Consider the following 25,994-nt stretch of genomic DNA (forward strand, 5'->3'; position numbering starts at 1 on the left):
ACCAAGGAGTAAGAGAAGGAATAAAAATAGAGAATACATGGAAGGGAGAGGAAAAGAGGGGGGGACAAAGAATAAGGGAGAAAAAGAACAAGAAAGTTAGCTAGAGAGAGGGATGGGGAAAAGAACCCCAAGAAATTAGGATAGAGAGAGATAAAAGGGAAAGAAAGGAGAACAAAGAGAAAGAGTGGTACATCCTAAAATGTACCATAAGGGGTTTTAATACTGTACGAGTGGAAGGGACTCGGGGAGCGCTAAATGTCCATGGGTTAGGGGCACAAATTACTTGTCTTGCCTTGGGTGCTGACAACCCACACTACAAAAATAATTTTACTGTTAAGGGTCCTCACAACTTGGGAAATTTTTATCAAGGGGTCATGGCACCAGGGCGGTTGAGAACCACTGATCTAGACAATGCCTACAAATGAATGCCCCACCCCTAATTAAAAGAATACTCCGCCTACAGACAAAAAAGTGCATTTTTTGAGGATGTTGGCAACAATGCTTGATGGCCTAAAGTACCTTTTAACAATCAGAATAATGTATAGCCAAAGCCTTGGTGCACAGGTTGAGCTGCAGGCCTTCATCACCTTGACAAAGACAAAGGCTACAATAAAATAACTTTCTGTTTTCAGGAAAGAACACAAACACAAGCAGTTATTAAAAAGGGTTTCTATATTGATCGCATTTACATGAGCTCATACAGTCTCCCCAGGGATCAAAGCACTTCCAGCAGCCACATAGCTGCCTCCACAAGCTAGAAGCGCTAATGATGTTGTTGATATTGATTTGACCTTATTACTGGGGATGAGTGAAAGATTACAATAGGTTTCAGTGTATTAATAGAACATAGGGGTCACTCATACTATGACATGCTTCACAAAGATTTGCATGAATTCCCCTATTTTTAAAAATATGCCATTTGCAATCTTTATTATGATGTCTTAGGTCTGTTACATGAAATGTATCTCAGTAATTAAGACCAGTAGGTTAAAGGCTGACTCCACCATACCTCCCAACTTTTTGAAATGGGAACAAAGGACACCTATTAGAAGAAGTATGTAGGAATAGGGCACACCCCCTGCCACACCTCCTTAAAGGAGAACTATACAAAAAAAATGATTAGTTAAACCCACAAGTGTTTTTACCACTCCTTTATGTTGGGTTTTGAAATTTACAAATGCAGCAATTTAGAAATTAGATGAAAGGTTTAGCAGTGGAAATATACTTTTTGAAAGATAAAAAGTGCATTATATATACAACTATATAGATCAGACCAACATGGGGGACAAATGAGGAGGAAAGAAGGACAGAGGGACTTTGTTCCAAACCAGGGACAGTCCCTCAAAATTGGGGCTAGTGCTATGCTCCATCTTTAGCAGAAATTATAGTTTTGGATGGTTCATGGTAAATCAAATTACATGTCGGCTTTGTATATCTATTAAGGTATCCCAACCAGACGTATCTGTTTGGTTCAACTGCAGAAATCCTTATGGACTTTTTATGACTTTTTCAACAATGGCTTTCTTCTTGCCACTCTTCTATAAAGGTCAGATTTGTGGAGTGCACGACTAATAGTTGTCCTGTGGACAGATTCTCCCACCTGAGCTATGAATCTCTGCAGCTCCTCCGGAGTTATGCTGCGTACACATGATCGGATTTTCCGACGGGAAATGTCGGATGTTAGCTTGTTGGCGGTAAGTCCGACAGTGTGTATGCTCCATCGGACATTTGTTGCCGGACTTTCCGCCAACTAATGTTGGCTAGCATGCTCTCAAATTTTCGGCCAACAAATGTGTGTTGTCAGACTTTCCGATTGTGTGTACACAAGTCCGTCAGACAAAAGTCCAAAGTACAAACACGCATGCTCGGAATCAAGGACAAGCCAGGTGCGCTCGGTCTTGCAAAAGTAGCTTTCGTAATGGAGATATCAGGTATGTCTTGTACGTCACTACGTTTGTAATTGTTGTCCAACATTTGTGTGACCGTGTGTATGCAAGACAAGTTGGAGCCAACACCCTTCAAACAAAATTCCACGGTTTTGTTGTCGGAAAGTCGTGTGTATGGGGCTTTATCATGAGCCTCTTGGCTGCTTCTCTGATTAATGCTCTCCTTGTCCAGCCTGTCAGTTTACGTGGACGGCCATGTCTTGGTAGGTTTGCAGTTTGCAGTTGGGAGGCTGCTGGGAAATACTCGCTACGTCATTACGTCACTGCGGGCCGGGCGAAATCAAGGCCTGAACCGCAAACAGTGCGCAGAGCGGGAGCGAGGCTTGCACGGCACACAGGCGGAGGGAACACCGCGCCGGTATCTCTGCATTTTTACCCAATCAAACTGCTGGATTAGCTTGGTGCCGGCTGGAGGGCACCCAAAGCATGTGAGTTTATAGTGTTTTATACGATTTTTTAATAAACAGTGTTAGCATATTGCGCTATGACCACTGTTTGTTGTCTTTTATGAGGACGGATGTGTTGGCTTATTACTACATTGGGGTCTTCATAAAACAAGCAGTAAAGTGGAATGGTTATCCCTAAATTAACCAAAGGCATATTTATGCCAGTATCTGGTGAGTGGCCGATCCTTATGGTGGTGGTGTAGTCACTGCAATGGTGAAGAAGTCACATTTTTTGCACCGATTTTAAGAATAAGAGCACGGAAAACAGCACAGACATAGTGGGAAGTCCACACTGGGATTTAAACCCTGTATTTGCAGAACATATTTAATGGACTCTATGTAAAATTATTCATGCATGATGGTTATTGAATAGTGGATTTATTTTTGATTTAGGTGAGTTTAGGTATCAGAATAAAGGGGGCTGAATACAAATGCACGCTACACTTTCTGATATTTATTTGTAAAAAAAAATAGAAAACCATTTATAATTTTCCTTCCACTTCACAATTATGTGCTACTTTGTGTTGGTCTATCACATCAAATCCTAATAAAATACATTTAGGTTTTTGGTTGTTTTTTAGCTGTTTGCTAAATGTATTTTTTGAATTTATAACACTACTGCTTTTTACTTTTATTCAGAGAGATAAGTAGTACAGTGGCTTACTGGTTAGCACTTCTGTCTTGCAGCACTAGGGTTCCTTGTTTAAATCCTTGTTAGGACACTATCTGCTTATGCCGCGTACACACGATCGGAATTTCCGTCAGAAAAAACTTGGATGGTTTTTCTGACGGAATTCCGCTCAAGCTTGCCTTGCATACACACGGTCACACAAAAGTTCTCTGAACTTTCGACCGTCAAGAACACGGTGACGTACAACACTACGACGAGCCGAGAAAATGAAGTTCAATGCTTCCGAGCATGCGTCAGATTGTTTCTGAGCATGCGTGATTTTTTGCGCGTCCAAATTGCATACAGACGAACGCATTTTTGGAAAGGAACTTTTCCCGACTGAAAAAATAGAGAACATACTGTCAATCTTTTGCTGGCTGGAATTCTGCCAGCAGAAGTCCGATGTAGCATACACACGGTCGCATTTTTCGACAAAAAGCTCTCATCTGAGTTTTGCTGGCGGCATTTCCGATCCTGTGTACGTGCCATTAGTGTTTGCACATTCTTCTTATGCTTTATTGGGTTTCCTCCCACACTCCAAAAACATGCTGGTAAGTTATTTGGATCCTGTATAAATTGGCCCTAGTATGCGGTACCTAGATTGTAAGCTCATTGAGGGCAGGGACTTATATGAATGTATAAATATGCATGTAAGGTGCTGCATAAATTGTTGGTGCTATATAAATACATGTAAAAAAAAGAAAGAAATACACATAACAGGCTCAAAGTGTGTGTTTATAGGACAAATGATATTATAAACCCAAGGGTAACCTTGTTTTAGTTAGATACCAGGCTAAGGCAGCCAAAACTACAAACAACTAATATCTCCTTACCGAGTTACAGTCCCTCTGTGTCACTAAATAAACTCACTGGCAGCACTGAGTAGAACATTTTTTTTTTGCGTCAATCCATCCCTGGCCCCTAATGCTCTGCAGATCCGCTGTTATTAACCCTTGCAGAACTGCAGACTGCAAACGATGTCAATTTTAAAAGAAACATGACAGCATTTGATATATTTTTTTAGTATTTGCCTTACTTGGCTACAGTATGTATTAGGAAATGTGGGATTCTCAAAAATAAACATTGGTACTTACTCAATACGATGCTGCATCTGTCCCCCGCTGCCTTTACACCGAGAACTGAGCAATCAAAAACTGCTGATTGCTCAGTTCTCAGTCTTTACTGAACAGAGTTGTGACTGTCAGTCACCTCTCTGTGCTTTGCCCCTCCAGCTCTCACTGGAGCACTGGGCTGTGGAACTCAGGTTCTCAGCGGTGTGCTGAGAGGCTGAGCCAGCTGTCGGTGAGGCATCTGGGAGGATCCAGACATTATTGTCGGGATCCCAGCAAAGCCTGGACTGGCTCTGTGATATCAGCCGACAGCGAGCTTTTGTTCACTGTCAGTTAAATCTGGGTTACAGGAATGCAGAACTGTGACCCACAGGAAAAGTATGGCTAAAAGAGCTTTGGCCATACTTCTCTCTTAACATTAGCAAGCATATTTGGCTTCCGGCTGTTTAAGTACTACCTATCCCACCATGCCCATACTGGTGCTTGCTGTGCCGGACATATGCTGGTATGCATCATTTTATGCATATGGACATTGAAACACTTCACAGTGTTATTACTTGACTTTTTCAAACTTTACTTGGTGCATTTGTGGTATTAGGTATTGATTGGCAGGAAGAGGTCATCCAAAGAACCAGCTGTTATAGTACAATTTATTAAAACAGGTAAAGTCCAGTACATGCCAAGTTAAGGCCTCATGCACACTGGGTGTTTAGATGCAGTGCATGAAGCTCCAGTGTTTATCTGTGGCTGGAGGGCACAGATGCACTGTCCAGCCCCACTGCCTGTCAAACTCTAGAAGAGGCCAACAGCTGCTGCAGCTGGATTGGGTTGGATGGTGCACTTAGCAGTACTTATGTTTAGGGCAGTATGCACCCAGGCACGAATGCCTGATATGCAAGCAGTCGCTTTCCAAGTATTGGTCTTTGGGCACATACTGACCTAAGCATTAGTACCGCTAGGTGAACTGTCCAGCCACTTGTCAGCCTCTTATAGAGTTTGACGGGTTTCAGCCAGCGGGACTGGGTGGTGCGCCTGTGCCCTCAACCCACAGGTAAATGCCAAAGCCTCAGGGAAAAAGCCTTTAGAGTTCTATTCCATATTAAATGTGATGGTTTTGTTATGACCCCTGGATGGGGGATGGGGCGAAAAAAATGACTACTGTAAAATATTAAGCCTTAGTGGTAGGCCTGTTTAAAATCTGGTACTGTGGTGGGTAAATTAGTACAATTAGATGGTATGGGATACACAGTAAACGCAATCAGCTGCGAATTGTCCATTATATTTTATGTAGCAGCATGTGTTTGGCCCACCTACCATACAGTGAATTTGTATACCAAAACAGAGCTCTCCTTAGTGCTGAGACCCCATGCACATAAAGACTGGAGTGCCAGGGAATGTGGTCACTTCAGCAACCTTCACATTCTTGAGATTTGCACTCTCAAAGGCTCACAAAGAATTAGAATATGTTCTTATTTAGACAAATAAGACCAGGGAAATTGTGATCAGTGTATCAGAATGATCTAGTAGACAAACATCTGCCCCAACATCTGTATCAACCTAAATGGCTATATAGTATATGCTTGAGCAGTTTTTTGAGTCTTCTACCAAATCTTTAAACCCCTTTTGATGTGATTTACGCATATAGCTGGTTTCACTTGTTATAAAAGGGCTATTATGAATGTGAGTTGTCAATTAAAGCTGAATTCTGGACATACTGTAAATACTTTCATTTAAAAATATTCAGCTTTAGCTACAAATGATAAAAATCTACTTGTGTGCACCAAGATATTACCTTGTAAAAGTAGCAGTGATATCATCACTGTGCTGTACATAGCCTATGCATGTACATTTGGTGAATTCAGATTTCCAAAAAGACAATCTGAGAGAAGGAGACCAATGGCTTCTGCAAAGGCTATTCCTACCTATATCTGATCCTGCTGTTGCCAGGTCCTATCCTTCTATCGTAGTGTCCCTGGTAGAATTTTAAATTAAAGGAGAAGTCCAGCCTGAGCTTTTTAGGATGGGCTTCTCCTCTGGGTCACAGGAGAGCAATTTGTTTTGCACTCCTGTGACCCGTTTTTAGCGGAGAAGGTCTGAAGTCCACTCTCCACTGACGTCACTGCTATCAGACGACTTAGAAGTCTGGATCCGCCAGCTGCCTTGACTGATGGCAGTCTCAGCATCTCAGCTGTGTAATACCTGCTTTTTATCAAGTGGTAATAGGCCCGAATTGACCAGTTAAAGTAGAAGCTACAACCAAACTAAAAACTACCGAAAAAAAAAGATAAAGTTCTAAACGGTGTACAAAAATGTCTAGTTAAAACGCTGTTTAATAGTATAGTTTGCGACCTTCCTTTTTTTCGCAATATCACACTGTATTGTCTTAAAATCTTAATAAAGTAGAGAGCACAAAAATGCTTTAAAACAACGACCCCACATTTCCTGAACCCCTTCCATCCATATATATATCCAATTATTCCCAAAATATGCAAAATATAGACTTCAGGCAACTGTTTAATAGTAGGAATGGGCCTCAAGTTCACATTAAACTAATTTTTGGGCAAAAGTTTGGCTGTCTGTATGTTACGCTCCCCATGATGAGGGCATGTGGCCTTGTGTAGCTCAGGATTGGGTGACACATACTCATCCCCCGCCCCCCCATTTTCTGAGACCCTAAATGATTGTTTTTTGTGTGGGCCCCCCCAAAGTGGAATTCCAGCTTAACTTTAACTACTCATAAAACTGTTGTCTCCCCCTCCTAACACTTATGCTTACTAACCTGTGTAAGAAAGATATATATACTTACCTATTTCAGTTCGCTGTAGTCCAGTCATGTGATCTCCCCTGTGTAAGCCAGTGGCGGCTGAAAGTTAGAGTAGATAATGCTCTGACAACCACTAGTAAAGTCTGGAGCAGTGACATCACCCAAAGGCTTATATGGCCCATCCTTCCCTCCTCTCCCCTCAAGCCTGCTCAGCATAAATGATTACACCCCAACAGATTTGTCAGAAAACCTTTACTTTCCTTTCAGAATCAACATTTTTCTATGGGACACTATACTACAAAATACTGCCACAAATGCAGGCCATTGATCACAACCAAGATGTGTTAATTTGCACACACAAAGTATATTTGCTAACAAATTAATTCAAGACCATGTTACAAAAATGAATACACCCCAATGAAAGTCTTAGGAGCAAAGCTAAATTTTAGACAAAAAAATCCTAATTAACAAGAATTTAACTACAGGTGAGTCTAATTATTCATTAACCACTTCAGCCCTAATGGCCCGTACACACGATCCGAATATCGTACGAAAACGGTAGTCCGAGGAAGGATCGTACGATATTCGGATCGTGTGTACACTTTCGACAGCCGATCACGACCGTTCATCCGATATTATTCGATCAGACATACCCGAAAATTTTCCTCGTATGATTCCAGATCGTACGATTTTTGTTTAGTCAGTATAGTTGTCGCCCGAAAATACAATACATTACAACACATGACATCACTTCCGATTTTTTTGTCTGTCGTACGAGAATTTTCGTGACTTTATTTAGCTATTCAATTTCTACTTGCGACTATTAAGCGAGAACGGTCGTACGATTAGTCGTACGATATTCGGATCGTGTGTACGGGCCATTAGATTTCGCTGCTCAATGACCAGGCAATTTTTTGCGATACGGCACTGCATCGCTTTAACTGACAATTGCGAAGTCGTGCGACGTTGTACCCAAACAAAATTGACGTCCTTTTTTTCCCACAAATAGAGCTTTCTTTTGGTGGTAATTGATCATCTCTGCGGTTTTTATTTTTTGCGCTATAAACAAATAAAGAGCGACAATTTTAAAAAAAAAACACAATATTTTGTACTTTTTGCTATAACAAATATCTCCAATTTTTTTTTGAAAAAAGCAATTTTTTCCCTCAGTTTAGGCCAATATTTATTCTTCTAAATATTTTTAGTAATAAAAATCGCAATAAGCGTATATTGTTTGGTTTGCGCAAAAGTTATAGCATCTACAAAATAGGGGAAAGATTTATGGCATTTTTATTATTATTTTTTTTTTACTAGTAATGTCAGTGATCAGCGATTTTTATGGGGACTCTGACATTATGGATGGACAAATCGGACACTTCTGACATATTTTTGGGACCATTGGCATTTATACAAAGATCAGTGCTATAAAAATGCACTGATTACTGTGTAAATGTCACTGGCAGGGAAGGGGTTAACACTAGGGGGCGATTAAGGGGTTAGCTGTGTTCACTAGGGAGTGATTCTAACTGTGGGGGGAGGGGAATGACTGGGTGAGGAGAGCAATCGTTGTTCATACTTAGTATGAACAACAGATCGCTCTCCTCACCCCTGAGAGCATTTAGATCTTTCTGTTTACATTGACAGATCTCCGTTCTGTCTCTGTGTGGAGCGATCGTGGTTGCCGCCGGGCATGCGCCCCCTAGTGGTCAAAAGGCTCCCAGGGGAGCCAACTTGCCGCAGTGCAACTGCGGCAGCTGGTCGGGAAGGGGTTAAATAGGTGTCCAGCAGACAGTTGATTATACAGTAAAAGGGCGTTTATTGACTGAGCAGTATGTAAGTAGCGTAGTGTTGGGAAGAGTTATTTTAGGTGTGGCACACCAAATAGTGGGCGTGGGTACCCAGTGGTGAGTGTAGGTAGCTTACTGGATGCCAAGGAGCCATTCTAACTCTGAATGTACATGCCCACAAGGCATTGTGTGAAGTTCACCCACAGTTTAGAGAATGTGCTCACTCTTTGAAATGGGTAATCAATTAGACATTTTGGAACTGCAGCCAGATAGGAAGTTTTGACACTGTCACATGACAGTATCAGAACTTCTCAATTGACTGCAGATTCAACATTTCTGATTGGTTACACAATACGAATGACTGCATTCTCTGAATTTTGGGACCATAGCTATTTCACTCAATGCGTCTGTCATTCACACCCCTAGCCTCACTTCTATCCTGGAGATTTGACAGTTCGGATAATTTTGGCATTGCTGAGTAATTTCTGGCAAGTTCGCATGTATGAAATGAAAGTGAAAAAAAGGTAAGTTTATCTTCAAATGAATATTAAGGCCCATACACACGATCTGATTTTTGACAACAAACATGCAAATTAGCTGTCTTAAGGCAACATCCGACCGTGTGTACGTTTCATCGGACAAACTTTTTCGGTTTTCATCGGACAAATGTTGGCTGTGCAAACAGACAAACTTGGCGGCAACAAAAGTCCTACGTTGGCAAGTCCGATCGTGTGTACACAAAACCATCGGACTTTAGTACAAAGTACAAAAACGCATGGTCAGAACCAATGCAAAAGATCAGACAACAATACAGAAGTTGACCAAAGGGTGGCGTCGGAGAATTGGACGTCCTCTTTTGAAGTGTCGTCAGTACGTTGAAACGTCACTACGTTCGTGTTTGTTGCCTAAAAAGACCTGCCGTGTGTATGCATACCAATTTACGGCCAACGCCCTTTGGACAGAAATCCACGGAAAAGTTTGTTTAAAGTCCGATCATGTGTATGAGGCTTTAGATTGTATCAGCAGATTGACAATAGCCACACATTTTAAGCGCTATCCCTCCAGAAAACATTAACAATTTTGCAACTAAGATCCACCTGGGAAAATATTGTGTGCCTCCCTACAAGACCCACCCACAGTACCTAGGCACTGGAATAGTTCCCACACTTTGAGTTACAAAGCAGGATTTACTCCACTGCAAACATTAGAAGTTTAGCATCTGAGTTCTAGCTGTAGAAATATTGGGTGGCAACTTTACAGTGCTGAACCACTAGAATAAGCTACAAAGTTTGAGACACAAAACAGGATTTACCCTGCAGCAAACATTATAAATTTGACAGCTGAGGTCCAGCTGCAGAAACATCATATGTCACCTTTACATTGCTGGAGCACTGGAATAGAGTGCAAAATTCAAGGCACATGGCATGGTTTACTCTGCAGCAAACATTAGAAAGAAAACATTGGTAATCAAACACTGATACATTTTAATGAAAGTGAGTCAGCCCACACTGGCATGGGACAGACGGATTTTCCTCCTCATAACAAAACCTCCTACTGTGCTGAAGGATCTCTCAGACAGCACATTGGCTGCAGAGCCCCAGCGATTGCTGTGAACTTCCAGCCAGCGGTCCAGCCTGGATGACCCATAGTCCTTAGGGTCCTTACTTGGAGAGTGTTTGCATCAGCCAGTCAGCAATGATGTGGTTCAGGCACTGCCTGTGAGTGCTGCCACCTGTGAAGACTGGCCCTTGTCATTTAAAGAAACTCTGAAAAGTTGTGCTGAAGCAGCTGGATGGAGCCAAGTTAGATTTCATAGGGTAATTCTGCCACCTTCAGGAAATGTGGCAAAAAGATTCTTACACATCATTGCCTCAAGGCACCACATTTTGGGCGCCCTTTGGAATGGTGGCAATAGATTGGCTGTTTTACTTTTGTATCAATATGGATCTAATAGTGATGCCTCTCTTTGATAACTGGAATCATGGAATCCTTGCCCATAATTTGGGCATAAATTACCCCATTCACCACAAATTACCTACAGTAGAGGACCCTGAGTCCTCAATGTCACTAAAGGCAAAATTGTCCTTGACAATCTCACCCCACCCAAGTACATCTCCTGGGATTTGGGAGGGTTGAAAACAACCCCTTGTAGTCTGCCCCATATTCTCTTCTTCACTACTGCTAGCACCACAACCCTCCTCCTCTTATTCTTCCTCTGCCTCCTGCTGCCTTTGCCTGACAGGGATAGAAGCAGTAGTCCAAGGATTCTGCTGAGAATGATACTGCTAAGACAACAGAAGCGCTCCTCTTCTATCAGGCCACAGAGTGTGTGCTCCAGGAAGAGCAAGAGAGGTATCACTAATCCCTGCCAAATCGCAACTTACCATTTCTTAGCTTTTTTAAAGGGTGCCAGAATGCTGAAGGTGTCCTAAATGATGAGCTACTAATGCGGTGAAAAGAACCCTAGCTCCCCAGACTGACCTCTTACCATAATCACACAGGTACTGTACTCATTGATGGATGGTTGCTATTGGTGCAGTCTTTGCATCATGACCAATACAGGGGGTCCCCTAGTTACAAACATCCGACTTACAAATGACTCCTACTTACAAACGGAGGGAGACAACAGGAAGTGAGAGGAAATCTACCCATAGGAAGGGAAATTCACTCCTGTAAGAGCTATTATGGGGAAAAGGTACCTCCACTGATGTTTTATCACCAAGGCTTGTTTCCCCAACAACCCAAAATTTTCAAAATCCAATTGTCATTGGGACAGAAAGTGAGGTGAAATCTTCTGAATAGGGGCACACACAGCAAAACAAACATTACAGGGGTGTTAACCCTTCCCTATGCTATCCAAAAAGCTTAAAAATATTTTTTTTGGCTGGAGCTACACTTAAAAAATGTACATGTTCCGACTTACAAACAGATTCAACTTAAGAACAAACCTATAGTCCCTATCTTGTTTGTAACCCGGGGACCCCCTGTATTAAATTCCAGCTTGTAAGGATGTAACAGATAAGGCTGTTGGCAGGCAGCTAATTATGGAGCTGCATTTCTGTCAGACGAGTACCCACAAACCATCTGGCCTGATAAAGGACCTCCTGAAAACCAGGGTACTTCATAGTGAACAGCTACACTGCCATGTTGAGAAGTGCCAGGTAAGGTAGATGTGTGATTTTTCTTAGGTGAAGTGCAGTTAGCAGGTCAGAACGTGACTGAAGATGGACCAGGCACCTTTCAGGCTGGGCCTGGAGAGATGCCAGCAGTTCTAGTCCAGTTAAGTCCTCTTAATCCCTATGAATATGAATTGCAACACAGAGTGGCTACTTGTAGCCTAGGAAGTTTCATATGCTCTGGGGTGCTTGGGGGGTTGCTGGTTCTGAGAAGTCGGAGGATAAGGCCAGTGAGGGAGGGGTGGAGTACAAATGACTGTGCTGTCACCATCTGACAAGACACATGCAGGTACCACCAGCTGCAGCAGTGTGGCCTATCCTGCATCCTTTCCAGCTACCAAAATATTCACTCAATATACCGTAAAAGATATGTAGCATTCCTGTCTATGCTTACCAGACCACATGTCTGTGGTCATGTGTTCCCTGCCACCAGGGCCACTGATAAGGCACTACAACCAGCCCTCTGGTACCGGGCCTGGACCCCATCAGCTCCACAGGGGGGCCCAGGCAGCTTTGTGATCCATCTATAGCATGCAGGCATTTTTACATAGATGACCTGCTAAGCCAGGCTCAAATGCCTGTGAAGACTTAAATTATATTTCTTGGGCCCCATCTATCCAGCAGAGGGGCCAAGGAGACAGAAGCAGACAGAGGACGATTTTTTCATTTTCAGCACTCATGCAAATAAAGCCTATGCCTTGATGTGCAACTAAAGTCCCGGCTGGCAGCCTTTGCCCGGCAGAGTGAATTTTACTGCTCCCCTCAGTAAGTGCGGAGGAGTGAGGAGGTCGAGGCTGTAGCCAGGCCTTGGGAGGTGACAGAGCGGAGAGCTCAGCACAGCAATCGCAGTGCACAGTCAGATGGCACAAGGTATGTATTGCAACATATCTTGGAAGGTATAGACAGACGACCATGCAGCACACATTACTGGTGCTGCAACTGAGAAGTCAATACAACAGCCTTGCCATATGACAGACAGCCAAACAGCAACTGGTGTGCTGAGATCATTACATAATATGTACATATTATGGCAGTGGTGGCAGCCAAGAGGAGTGTCTGTAGAACCCCCCGCCACCACCACCACCATAATATTTACTATAGTGGCATTGCCTTTGCAGCATAAGTAGAGGGGGTGGGGGGTAAAAAAATGCATGTTTTTACTGTCCACCAAACACAAGTATAAACAAGACCTAAAAGAAAGCGTCCCACTTTGCTGTGATCATCATTATAATGACAATGATCAGAGCACATCAGTTGCTGTTTGACTGTCACACTGACTAACATAAGCGGCTGAGGCATTTCCCGCCCCATAGCCGCACATATACATGCTTCCTGTATATGTACAGCTGCAGAGTGGGGAATGCCGCTTATAATTGGTGGGGCATTGTGAGGGGAAAAGGGGGCCCTGTCAATTAGGCGGTAGTGGGTCCTATGATTTCTAACAGCAGCCTTGCCTGCCACTGACAGCATGGTCCAGTGACACATTAATTCCACATGCTGGGGAAGAGCAGGCATGGCTTTCTGGGCAAAATAATTGTGGCTACTTGCTAGGAGCCTGCCAATGTGGTGTAGTACAGGCCATAAACTCAAGGGTCTTAATTCCATGAGTTGGCATTAATATGCTGGTCATTTGGTCACTTTTTTTTCTTCAACTCCTGCAGCTGCAGAAGAGACAGATGCCTTACAGGATATGCTGCTGGGGACTGAGTAGGTGTGGGAGAATTTTGCAGAGGTTCAAGTCTTTGCTCAGTATTTCCCCATGAACCTCTTCTGTGCTTGATGCGGCATATATAAGCCTTAAACCATTTATGAGTCTTCCTTCCCTTACTGTCGCTAGAGGTTGCAGATGTTATGGTGGATGCAGCATGAGAATGTTGGGGGGAGATGCTGAAAGCAAGGAACGAGGGGGAAGAAGAGGAGTGGTACTCAAATGGCTGGTAGTTTTACCATGGCTGATACAGTACACACCACAACAGTGCTGTCGGCAACAGATACATTAAAAAAGGCCCACACTAAATAACACTGTAGCCTGGCCCTGGGAATAGCAGTGGCCTGTACCTGTGGGGTAGTGCCATCAGATGCAGGACAACTGCTCCCACAAGCCCTCTGCATATGCCGCTGCCTCTAGGCAAAATCCTCCCTCACAGCAGTTCTGTTCTCCTTCAGAATTTATTTCTCTCTGTTTGGTGGCACCCATGGACTATCTGTGACCTCATCATCAACCACCTCTGTATTTCTGGAACCCACTTGGCAGTAAGATCCACCTGCCAAAACTTTACTGCCTTTGGTGCTCCCTGGGCTGATGTTCCCTCCCTCTGTTATCATGGTGCTATCTTCTGCATCCTCAATAACTGAAATGAGGAATGCTTACGCATGACCAAGATCATTCTGTTGAACCAAGTTAGTGATTATGTGATCAAATAATTGCCAGTTTGAGGGGCTATGATGGGATTAAAAGAGCAGGTGGAAGAAGAGACTGTATTAACAGCAGTTGCAGATAACTACCTCCTGATCATGTTGTGGCCGTATAGTAGCAAGGCCACATTGTGATAGCAAAGGCAGATGTACACTATTTATAGATGGTGCGGCCCAACCACTGCTTAGTCCTGCAGAACCTGCTCACCCCCTACTACCTCAGTGTGCAAAATCTCTCACTTTAGCGCTGCCTGACATTTTTAATAGAAGGGATTGTCTAAATTTGATGGGAAATATGGCAATATGTGGAATAAATATATGCTTTGGTACATTACTATGAAACACTAAACCCAATTATTTTAACCAAGAAGAAAATGGATAAACATGAAATAAACACAAATAAAACAAAAAAACAAAAAGACAAAAGAGGAGAGCTCAACAGACACAATCTCCTCCAGTATTTTAGTGCATAATAGTACATTATAGCACCATATAGCAATTAACTTTCACTACAAAGACTGTTAGCTCTCCTTAAACTACCCCAATACACACTGACAAATGGCTGCTGGAAACCAACCCTTTATAGTGAGAGGGTTGACACATAACAAAGACTCCATTATTGGCCTACTTACTACAGTTAAAATGTCATGAGTGCATTATTGCTAGAAAGAATACAGCCTAACAAATTTCTACATTATTTCACTGGGACTGCACTCCATGCAGTCTCTTGATAGTGGTGAACCTGAGCATTATTAATAAGGCCCAAGACTCACTGAGAACATGCAGATACCTCACTGTCTTTTGTTCTTGGTTAGAAATCTGCATCTCTGCCCTGGAGTTTTGTGTGTATATTATTACACAAGGTTAAACACCAGGTCATTTGAAAAATGTTGAATCCCAATTACAATCATAATACCTTTAACAACTAATAAATATTACATAATACAATGTATTAAAGGAATTATGTATACTGTAAAATAATAAGAAAATAAAGGGTATTTAGAGTTTCATGGTTGGCAAAATTAAAATATATATCAAGAAAATATCATTCCAATCTATTACCAACAGCACAAGAGGAAAATATTTGCAGGGTATAGTTCTTGCTGCTTTTATGTATACTAGAATGACCCAGTAATTCAAAATATCTGACAGTCATACACCTTTTTCACCTCTCCTCAAAGCTACAAAGTGCATTTTCATTCCCTCAATATTTAAGCATGCATTCTATACATATATTGAATTTTTGATATTAATATGTTTTGCTGAGATGTGAAGCAAGCTTCTCTTAAGCACCACTCCTCTAAGAGAGAGAACACTGTCTAACTGCATAATGAATGGCTCATGTAATATCCACTGATAGTGTCCATTTAATTTGACTCAGCATTTCATTGAAAAAGCCCTTAGGGATGTAAAGACAGCTACACAAAATAAATGCCAAGAGCTACTTTAATTAACCCATCTTCTTCCAGTAAAGAATCTAAAAGATTCCACAAAATCACTACATATATATGAGGAACTGTTACTTAGGGATTTAATATAGCTTCAACTTACTAAAGTCACAAATCCCATCTTGATCAAAATACCTTGACTCATTAAGGGCTTGATTTGCTTTTAGGGGCTTCTTAAGGGTTATACTGTATAATAACTTATTTATACTTGTTTATCTCTGTCAGATGCACATTGCTCCTATCATTCGCAAAGATGTGGGAAAATATTAAACTTTACCTTAAGTCACATTAAACCTCACAAATAGGCTACTGGTATATAACAGTGGCACCTCCATGTCTCTGACCTTTAGCTTAGATATCCTACTGAGCACCCTTGGAGAACTTTTCAAAGTGTAAGGGTATGATGCTTCCTATGGCTCACTTTTGGCCCATCATTGTGATTGGTGCTCAATACAAATGTCTGAAAGGAAGCAGGACCAGACTCTTGGTTATAGGAGTTGATCAACCGTAGCATACCAGTTCACCCTGGAATTTAAGGCTTTTGGGGAGCTGTCTGCAGTTACCTACTATTACATAAAAGCACCGCTTTACAGGGCTAAATGTGTTCTAAGTTTTTTTTAAAAAGGTTATATGTTTAAAAGTAGGATAATGCTTTCAAATAATGAACCAATAAAGCCATTCAATATTTCCCAATAAAATGTTATCCTAAAATTACGTGACGTCACATGATGTCAGAAGGGGCGGGGTCACACGTTTACGTCACCAGATGGCCCCGCGCTAAGCTATATAACAGTTGTCAATGCAGAAAGCCTGCAGTCAGTGGGAGCCTCTGATGGAGGCAGAGTTTTTTCCCTTTTTTAAAAAATTTTAGGTCCGTCGGACGCTGTGATCGAAGATGAATGGACGTCGCGGGAAACTTTTTTTAAAATAAAGGACATGTCCCAATTTGTCTACTGTCATTTTTACCATTTTGACACTTTTTTTGGTGAATGTGTAGTGGGTACAATGTACCCGATACCCATTCACATAGGGAGGGCCGGGATCTGGGGGTCCCCTTGTTAAGGGGGCTTCCAGATTCTGATAAGCACCCCACCCACAGACCCCCACAACCACCGGACAAGGGTTGTGGGGATGAGGCCTTTGTCCCCATCAACATGGGAACAAGGTGTTTTGGGGGGACCCCAAAACACCCTCCCCATGTTGAGGGCATGTGGCCTGGTATGGTTCAGAAGGGGGGGGCGTTCTCTCATCCCCCCCTTTTCCTGCAGCCTGCCAGGTTGTGTGCTCGGATAAGGGTCTGGTATGGATTTGGGGGGACCCCTACGCCATTTTTTAAAAAATTTTGGCGCAGGGTTCCCCTTAATATCTATACCAAACCTGAAGGGTCTGGTATGGATTTTGGGGGGACCCCCACGCAATTTTATTTTTAATTTTGGTGCGGGGTTCCCCTTAATATTCATACCAGACCCAAAGGGCCTGGTAATGGACTGGGGGGGAACCCATGCCGTTTTTTTCAATGATTTTTATCTATATTGCCGGGATCCGACATTACATTACAGCCGCGAGCGGTTTTAAATGCCATTTTTTCCTTTAGAAATGTAATTTTGCTGTGGTACTGTTCTACACACGGGAAAGATGCGCTACTTTACAGGCATACTAAGGACACCCCCCAGGCATGATATTTAAAGGAATATTTCATTTTTATTGTTTTACTTTAAGCATTATTTAATTACTGCTCCTGAAACAACAGCCATTTTTAAAACTTTTTTTTGCATTGATATATGTCCCCTGGGGCAGGACCCAGGTCTCCAAACACTTTTTATGACAATAACTTGCATATAAGCCTTTAAAATTAGCACTTTTGATTTTTCATGTTCATGTCTCATAAACTTTAACGGTGTTCGCGTTTTCGCACAAATTTTTTGCCTGTTCGCAAGTTCTGGTGTGAACCGAACCGGGAGGTGTTCGGCTCATCCCTAAGTAAAAATTCTCAATGAATTCTCAAGATGCTCTTCAGATATTTTGGTTCTAATTTTGCCCTTCGTGTGCTTCATCCTCACAAATATAGGTGCTGCCGAAAACTGATGACATGAATAAGGCATGATTGTGAAGATTGGGATATTTTTCTTTGGGCAGATAAAACTTATAAAAGACCAGTAAAGAGACACTGTCAAATTTTGTTTTGGCCACATGTGTTCGCTAAGTTTACAAAAAATTCCCCCCTAAAAAAATCAACATTTTTATATAAGTTTATGATTTTTGTGTTTGGCCATGTTCATAGCCATCTTGGGCCACATGCAGCCTGTTGGGTTACAGATTGGACACCCCTGCTCTAGTCTATAGCATATTCCAAATAGTTCCTGTTATGTGTGTATGGTAATGTAAAATGAAAAATATTTGCCACAATTTGCCACATCCATACAAGGGCCATATGTCATATACTGCACACCCACAGTATATCTATCTATCTCATATAGATAAAGAAAAATATATATATATATATTACATATATTCAGTATATGACCATTAAATAAGCAAACAAAATTAATCATGTTTACACAAAGCTGTTATAGAGATGACAAAACTACTTTTTTGTGCAAGTAAACCAAAACACAAAGAAGAAGTGTTGTCCATGGCTACTAATTAGGTCATATTAATGATTATTGATTTTTCCCACCCCAAGTCTTACTGGCTGCTACTAGGGCAACATTTTGAATTATCATCTCCAAAATTGTCAAGCTTGTACAAACCAGCAGTGTATCAAGAAATTTGCAATGCAAATAAAAAACAGCGACAAGGAATCAATCATTAATTCACATTTGTAAATTAAAATGTATTCATATCACATTATAATTCAAATTAATAGCATCATCTTTATTCATGTAAGAAAATATCCCCACTATATGTATGGTAGGTTTCAGCACTGGACAGCTCCTTGAAGAATTAGCTCTTGCACAGCTAGACTTGTTTAATGAACAAAGCAAAACACAATAATGACTTGATAATGTGACTTGATAACCCATAGTAGTCATATTTCAGTTTATGGATATCGAAATAAGTATAAGATACATTTTGGTTGATGGTTATATATTTCGGCACTTTTCACCCAGCTTTTTGTCATTAGAAAAAGACCTTCTATTCATATTCAAGGGAGTCATAGAGCTACAAAAATCTCCAGATCTGAGTAGAGGCCTACTATTATTATTATTATTATATAATCACACAAATAATTGAACTCTTCAAAATATTATATCTGAGGCTTAACAAGCTAAGGCCTAATTTAATTAACCAGACACGCATTAAACATTTGTAAACAAATATTATGAACATTTTAAAAACATGGAGGCCAAGGATTTACCCTCATTAGGAAGAGTCAAGAGAGGGGAAACATACACAGAGCTATGCACACAAATAGATACTTACCCATATACAGAACACCTTCCTTGGTCTTCTCTGCAGCCTCGGCTACCCCTTGTTTGGTCTTCTCAGCAGCAGCCACCACTCCTTCCTTTGCTTTGGACAAGCCTTTCATAAACACATCCATTCTGATCTGTTGAAGTCTGCAGAGAGGGGGGGAAGAGGAGGCAGCAGCTTAGCACAGGAAGCACAGTGATATCACAAGCCCCTGCAGCTCACTCTGACCTGCTTTTCAGTTACAAAGCTACCCCTACTCACATCATATTAGTACATTCCTTCCTCTGACAGAATAGGAAAGAGCACTGGGCAAATGAAAATCAGGTTACATGCCTTTTCCAGACATGGACATACACACGTTCAGTTATTATGCACAGACCATTTCTCTTCTTGTGGGAGACATGTTAGATTATATCCTGACTGTATCAGTCTGGTACTATTTTTTGAAAAAAACCTAACCTATACACACTGTAATGTGAATCCTACTACAATTCAATTACATATACCTACAATTATAGTACTGAAATATGTATGATGTAGTAAAAAAAAACCCCATAGTAGTACTCAGAATACAACTCTATCTATCTATCTATCTATCTATCTATCTATCTATCTATCTATCTATCTATCTATCTATCTATCTATCAATAGAACATGTCACAGGTGACTAATGAAGAAAGTTGATGGATACCAATGTTGAAGTTGGTCACAATCCACCTACAGTAGATTGAGCTTGGCTGCAACCCACCGAATAGACTTTCAAGTGTGAGTTCTCCTTTACTAAGACTTATACGCCTCTCCAATGAATATTTTTTTAGCCTTGTGATGAGCAGGTATGTTCCAAGACCCTCTATTCACCATCTATACACATGAATTCTATGTACAATATAGATACAGTATATATTTATATATAAATGATTATATATATAGATATATACTGTATCTATATATAGATAGATATATCTATATATAGATATAGATACATCTATATATAGATATATTTATACACATATACACACATACATGTATGCGGTTTATTGCATACTTATGTATATGCATATGTTAAATACACAAAAAATACACACCTGCATGGACAGTTCTCTATGTAACACCTATAAAAAGCAATGTTAGGCATTCAATGAATTTTAAAAATGTCAGAACCGTTACATTTCTGTTATTGCACCATTCTTGTTTGATGTGCACCAGTTTTATGTGAGTAATGATTCAAGGAACATTAACTGGTGAGCTTGGCCCCATGTCCTTGAAACCTGGACTTTTTTCCTCTGCAAAATAAAGGAGGAAGGCAAGAGGGGGAGGTGCAGCAATCCCAGCATCACCCTTTGCATTGCAGTTTCTATAAGCACAAGATGGAGATGTGATATGAGAAAAAAAAAAAGACCCCCTGACAAAGTAAAAATCAGCAGGGTAAAAAAAAAAGATAATTCTCCAGCTTAGCCATCTTGTCATTATTATCAGGGTGATAGAAGACTTAGAATACCCTTAGCTACACCCTAGTTACACATCTCCATAATTCATCTGTTGGTGAAATACACACGCTGCAAGTAATTATAGTGTGTAGAGCCACATATCATCAAGCATGAAAGGAGAGGAATTAGAAGACAGACACTGAATTGTCTCCACAGCCTTGGTGCAGATGAGAACAGCCAATGCTCTGGCTCCCGTGACAGATGCAGCTACCCCCACTGCTGCTAATGTCCTGGGGGGCACTGCAAACAGGTTTGATTTTATAACCATATCATTCAGCTGAATCAAAAGATGGGAAATAAAGGAGATGACAACACATACCTTCTCGGTGACAATCCTACTCCAGGTGTCTCCTTTTTGAAACTGGCTGCCTGTTTGGTATAAAAAGGTAGAGGAAAATGTCAGACAAATGAAGCAGCTGGGATGAAGCTCCATATAAATGAAGCTGTGCCAACCCCTAACCCTCCCTTACCTGGGGTTCAGAGGTGAATTACTCTTGGTGCTTTCTCTCTCTTGCAATAAGTAGAGGAGGGATCAGATGTGGTTGTGTCGGGGGGTCCCTCAGCAGGCAGTGTCAGTGCTACAGATCCATGGGATGTTCTGTATCAACCGTACTGCCTTCTCTTCTCTCTGTAATGAGAGTGCTTAATGCTTGTGTGAGTGCTGTCTACCCCCTTGTGGCAGGAGATCCTATGAACAACCAAGAACAGCAATTGCAGACTGGAAGCCCTCAGCTTCACACTTCCCCCCCTCCTTTCTGCTGATAAAAAATAGGAGATTCTAGGCTTTGCTTACCAGCCCCCTAACACACCCATTACACTGTATGTGTAGAATGAAGGGCCCTCCCTCTACTCTCCTTCTGACCCTTTCTCCTTCATGCAAGGATGCTCTGTGACCTTCTTCATCCCATGGGATATGGTGAGGTCAGAAACACGTCAGCCACTATCATGAACCCATGGCCAAGCCATTATATTCACAGAGGAACACATTCTCATCACTTTCCAAGCGGTGGCGTTTTCAATTGTGTATTTCCAATATAGCATTATGTGAATGATTTGGGATAAAGGAGCTTTAATAATTCCATTTTTTTTTTATAAATAGTATATACATCTACATCACACTGTGTCTAGCAAACTGTGCCAAAATGCCAATGCATTCCAATTACAGAGTAATTTTTATGTGATTGAATAGTCTGTATTTTTAAGAAAGAAAAAATGGAATTAGTTTAATGAAAGAAAATAAAATTTGCTGCCGCATAAAATACTGGCATTCTACATCCCAATCTTTAGTGCCTTTCCACATAGGCGATCGGATACATTATTCGTTATTTTGTAAAGCGCTGTGCAAATTGTAGGCACCATATAAATCCTGAATAATAATAATAATAATGTGTCTTCCCTTTTAAAAGAATAGACGTGTGAATGCTATTAAGTTTATCATGTTATACAAAAGAGATTTATTAGATTGTAAGCTCTTCTGAGCAGGGCCCTCTTAACCCTCTTGTATTTTATTGTATTGTAACTGTATTGTCTCCCTTTTATATTTTAAAGCGCTACATAAACTGTTGGCACTATATAAATCCTTTATAATAATAATAATAATATGGCTATTCTCCATATTCTTATGGGCACGGCACATGCTACAATTTAGATAAAAGCAGTGGCATTGCTATTATGAACAGTATACTGGTTTTATCCCAGATTTACCCCTTTCCTTGTTTTCATTATCAGTATTGATTGATTACTGAAAAGCATTGCTTTTAGAAGGGTCGCTCAGTACACATTAATCCAGCTGTCATTGCAGCTCTGACCAAGATAAAGGGAGGAATATAAGGAAGCCTTCTAGTGAGACCTACATGAAACCTGAACTGTATTAAAAATGTTAACTGAACAGCAGAAACATAAAGTAGGTGTGAACCCTAACTGCATAAGTTTTATAAAAAGTTTCTGTTTTTTTTAATTTATTTCTTTTACAAAATAAGGTATTCATTTTTTTTTTAACCTTTTTCTACATCTCAGTGCTGCTAATGCAGCCTCTATGCATCTATATGTGCATGTAATCCAGAGGTGGGTGTATGGCATTCTTCAGGATGGGTTTCCAGATGGTGACAACAGAGATCCATGCCTGCACATGTAATGAAAAGGCCATTTGTGGTTCCCCATTGAAAGCCAGTGTGACAGGGTGACGATGCAGAAGCATGGACAAGGGACAAGGGAGACAAGGACAGAGCATCATCAACCTGTAAGCGCCTGAATATGGAGCCTCATGGTAGGCTCACTAGATAATTAACAAAAATTGAATAATTACAATTATAAAAAAAACATTAAAAATGGCATTAACATGTTAAAGATTATATGAGATCTTAGTGAGTATGTTTACATATGCTTTTAGCAGTCTAACAACATCAATCACTACATAACTTAATGTGCCTCCTTAAACAAATAGTATACAGCTTTATAAACTTGCTTTTCATAGGTAGTATAGTCTTTAGAATTAAACTTTTTTATATCAAAATGTTTTTGTTTTTTTAATCTGTAATACTAACATTCAGATTTGAAAATGAATGCAGCTCCATCTCTCGCTTTATATTGAGCCTAAAAGAGTGACAGGGAAACTTGAATATGCCTACCTCTCTCTCTTTTGTTTCTTTTTGTTGTTTATTTAGTTATTGCTCACTGAGCGAAGTTAGGTACAAGGCACACTTGGTAGAATATACTGTACATACAGTATCTCACAAAAGTGAGTACACCCCTCACATTTTTGTAAATATTTTGTTATAAGTTTTCATGTGACAACACTGAAGAAATTACACTTTGCTACATTGTAAAGTAGTGAGCGTACAGCTTGTATAACATTGTAAATTTGCTGTCCCCATAAAATAACTCAAACAGCCATTAATGTCTAAACCGCTGACAACAAAAGTGAGTACACTCCTAAGTGAAAATGTCTAAATTGGGCCCAAAGTGTCTATATGTTGTGTGGCCACCATTATTTTCCAGCACTGCCTTAACCCTTTTGGGCATGGAGTTCACCAGAGCTTCACAAGTCCTCTTCCACTCCTCCATGAGGACATCAGAGAGCTGGTGGATGTTAGAGACCTTGCGCTCCTCCACCTTCCGTTTGAGGATGCCCCTCAGATGCTCAATAGGGTTTAGGTCTGGAGACATGCTTGGCCAGTCCATCACCTTTACCCTCAGCTTCTTTAGCAAGGCAGTGGTCGTCTTGGAGGTGAGCTGCCCAGTCTCCGAAGGGAGGGGATCATGCTCTTCTTCAGTATGTCACAGTACATGTTGGCATTCATGGTTCCCTCATTAAACTGTAGCTCCCCAGTGCCAGCAGCACTCATGCAGTCCCAGACCATAACACTCCCACCACCATGCTTAACTGTAGGCAAGACACACTTGTCTTTGTACTCCTCACCTGGTTGCCGCCACACACGCTTGCTACCACCTGAACCAAATACGTTTATCTTGGTCTCATCAGACCACAGGACATGGTTCCAGTAATCCATGTCCTTAGTCTGCTTGTCTTCAGCAAACTGTGGGATTTCTTGTGCATCATCTTTAGAAGAGGCTTCCTTCTGGGACGACAGCCATGTAGACCAATTTGATGCAGTGTGCGGCGTATGGTCTGAACACTGACGGGCTGACCTCCCACCCCTTTAACCTCTGCAGTAATGCTGGCAGCACTCATACGTCTATTTCCCAAAGACAACCTTTGGATATGACACTGAGCACATGCACTCAACTTCTATGGTCGACCATGGCGAGGCCTGTTCTGAATGGAACCTGTCCTGTTAAACCGCCGTATGGTTTTGGTCACCATGCTGCAGCTCAGTTTCAGGGTCTTGGCAATCTTCTTATAGCCTAGGCCATCTTTATGTAGAGCAACAATTCTTTTTTTCAGATCCTCAGAGAGCTCTTTGTCATGAGGTGCCATTTTGAACTTCCAGTGACCAGTATGAGAGAGTGAGAGTGATAATACCAAATTTAACCCACCTGCTCCCGATTCACACCTGAGACATTGTAACACTAATGAGTCACATGACACCAGGGAGGGAAAAAGGCTAGTTGGGCCCAATTTGGACATATTCACTTAGGGGTGTACTCGTTTTTTTTGCCAGCGGTTTAGACATCCATGGATGTGTTGAGTTATTTTGAGAGGACAGCAAATTTACACTGTTATACAAGCTGTACACTCACTACTTTACATTGTAGCAAAGTGTAATTTCTTCAGGGTTGTCACATGAAAAGATATAATAAAATATTTACATAAATGTGAGGGGGTGTGCTCACTTTTGCGAGATACTGTATATATTGTTACCCCTATGATCCCTTGTACCTTGATGTATATCTATAGCAGGGCGGAGCCACGGAGTAATCTCTGCCCGACAGAAGCTTCCTAGTCCCAGTAAGGCATGATGTCACTGAGCCAGCTGGGAGGCGGGATGAAGAGGACCATAGAGACCATAGAGAGCTGTTGTTGCACTGAGCGTGACCTAGAGGTGGAACCAACCGCGCTGTATATTGAACAAGTAAGCAGGCATATGCAGATTATGTTGTTAACTCTGAGGGGGAGGGGAGCTGAAGGGGGGGTAATTAATTATGAATGGTTTTTGTAATATGCAGCAAGAAGGGGTTCATTTACTTTCACTGGTCACTGATGCATAAGTTACCAGTGGCACTTAATTAACCCCATTAGTGGTGCATTAGTGGTGCCGGTGTCAGTGTTAATGTATGCTGCTGCATACGGGTTTATAAACACTGGTACTACTAATGCAGCACAATGGGGTTAATTAACTGCCACTGGTAACTAATGCATCAGTGACCAGTGAAAGTACATTAACCCCCTTCTTGCTGCATATTACAAATACCACTCATAATTAACCACTTGCCAACCCGCCACATTACATATACTGTGACTGGGCGGCAGCTACAGGCACCGCGACATACCCATATATCGCTGCCTGTTTCAGGCACATGCTGGGGGGGCGCAGTTTGCCAACTTCCCAATGAGTACTGGATGACCTTGTTCCGGCACTAATCTATAGTATAACTAGCTTATTTTTTCTTTGCAGGCAAGTTATAGAATTTTGTATTTTCAAACAAAATTATTGAAAAAGAAAATTATTGGAAAAGAAAATGAATGCAGAAACCTCATTATAACCACAATATATATTTGCTCAGAAGAATTATATTATAAAGACATATATTATATGTCTATACTTTAGCTAAAATTGTCAATACATGTAAACACAATTCTAACTAACCAACATAATACAGCATTATTGCATTAACGTAATTGAATGACTAACCAAAGCGCTCCCTGCTGACTTAATCAATAAAGATGCATGCTGGTTTTCACAATTAATCA

The 25,994-nt window shown here is 41.2% G+C and overlaps 1 protein-coding gene across 1 annotated transcript in view; it reads right to left on the reverse strand.

The window, feature by feature from the left end:
- The window catches only part of SNCB (synuclein beta), a 139,231-nt gene extending 117,832 nt beyond the window's left edge, over positions 1-21,399 (reverse strand). The window contains exons 1-3 of the mRNA XM_073620463.1: positions 21,094-21,399; positions 20,943-20,992; positions 19,146-19,282 (exon numbers count right to left, since the gene is read on the reverse strand). Coding sequence (XP_073476564.1) covers positions 19,146-19,266 — 121 coding nt within the window. The 5' untranslated portion in view covers positions 19,267-19,282; positions 20,943-20,992; positions 21,094-21,399. The remainder of the gene's footprint in view (positions 1-19,145; positions 19,283-20,942; positions 20,993-21,093) is intronic.
- Positions 21,400-25,994: the final 4,595 nt, after the last annotated feature.

The sequence above is a fragment of the Aquarana catesbeiana genome, linkage group LG03 (assembly GCF_042186555.1).
Source record: "Aquarana catesbeiana isolate 2022-GZ linkage group LG03, ASM4218655v1, whole genome shotgun sequence".
NCBI lineage: Eukaryota > Metazoa > Chordata > Amphibia > Anura > Ranidae > Aquarana > Aquarana catesbeiana.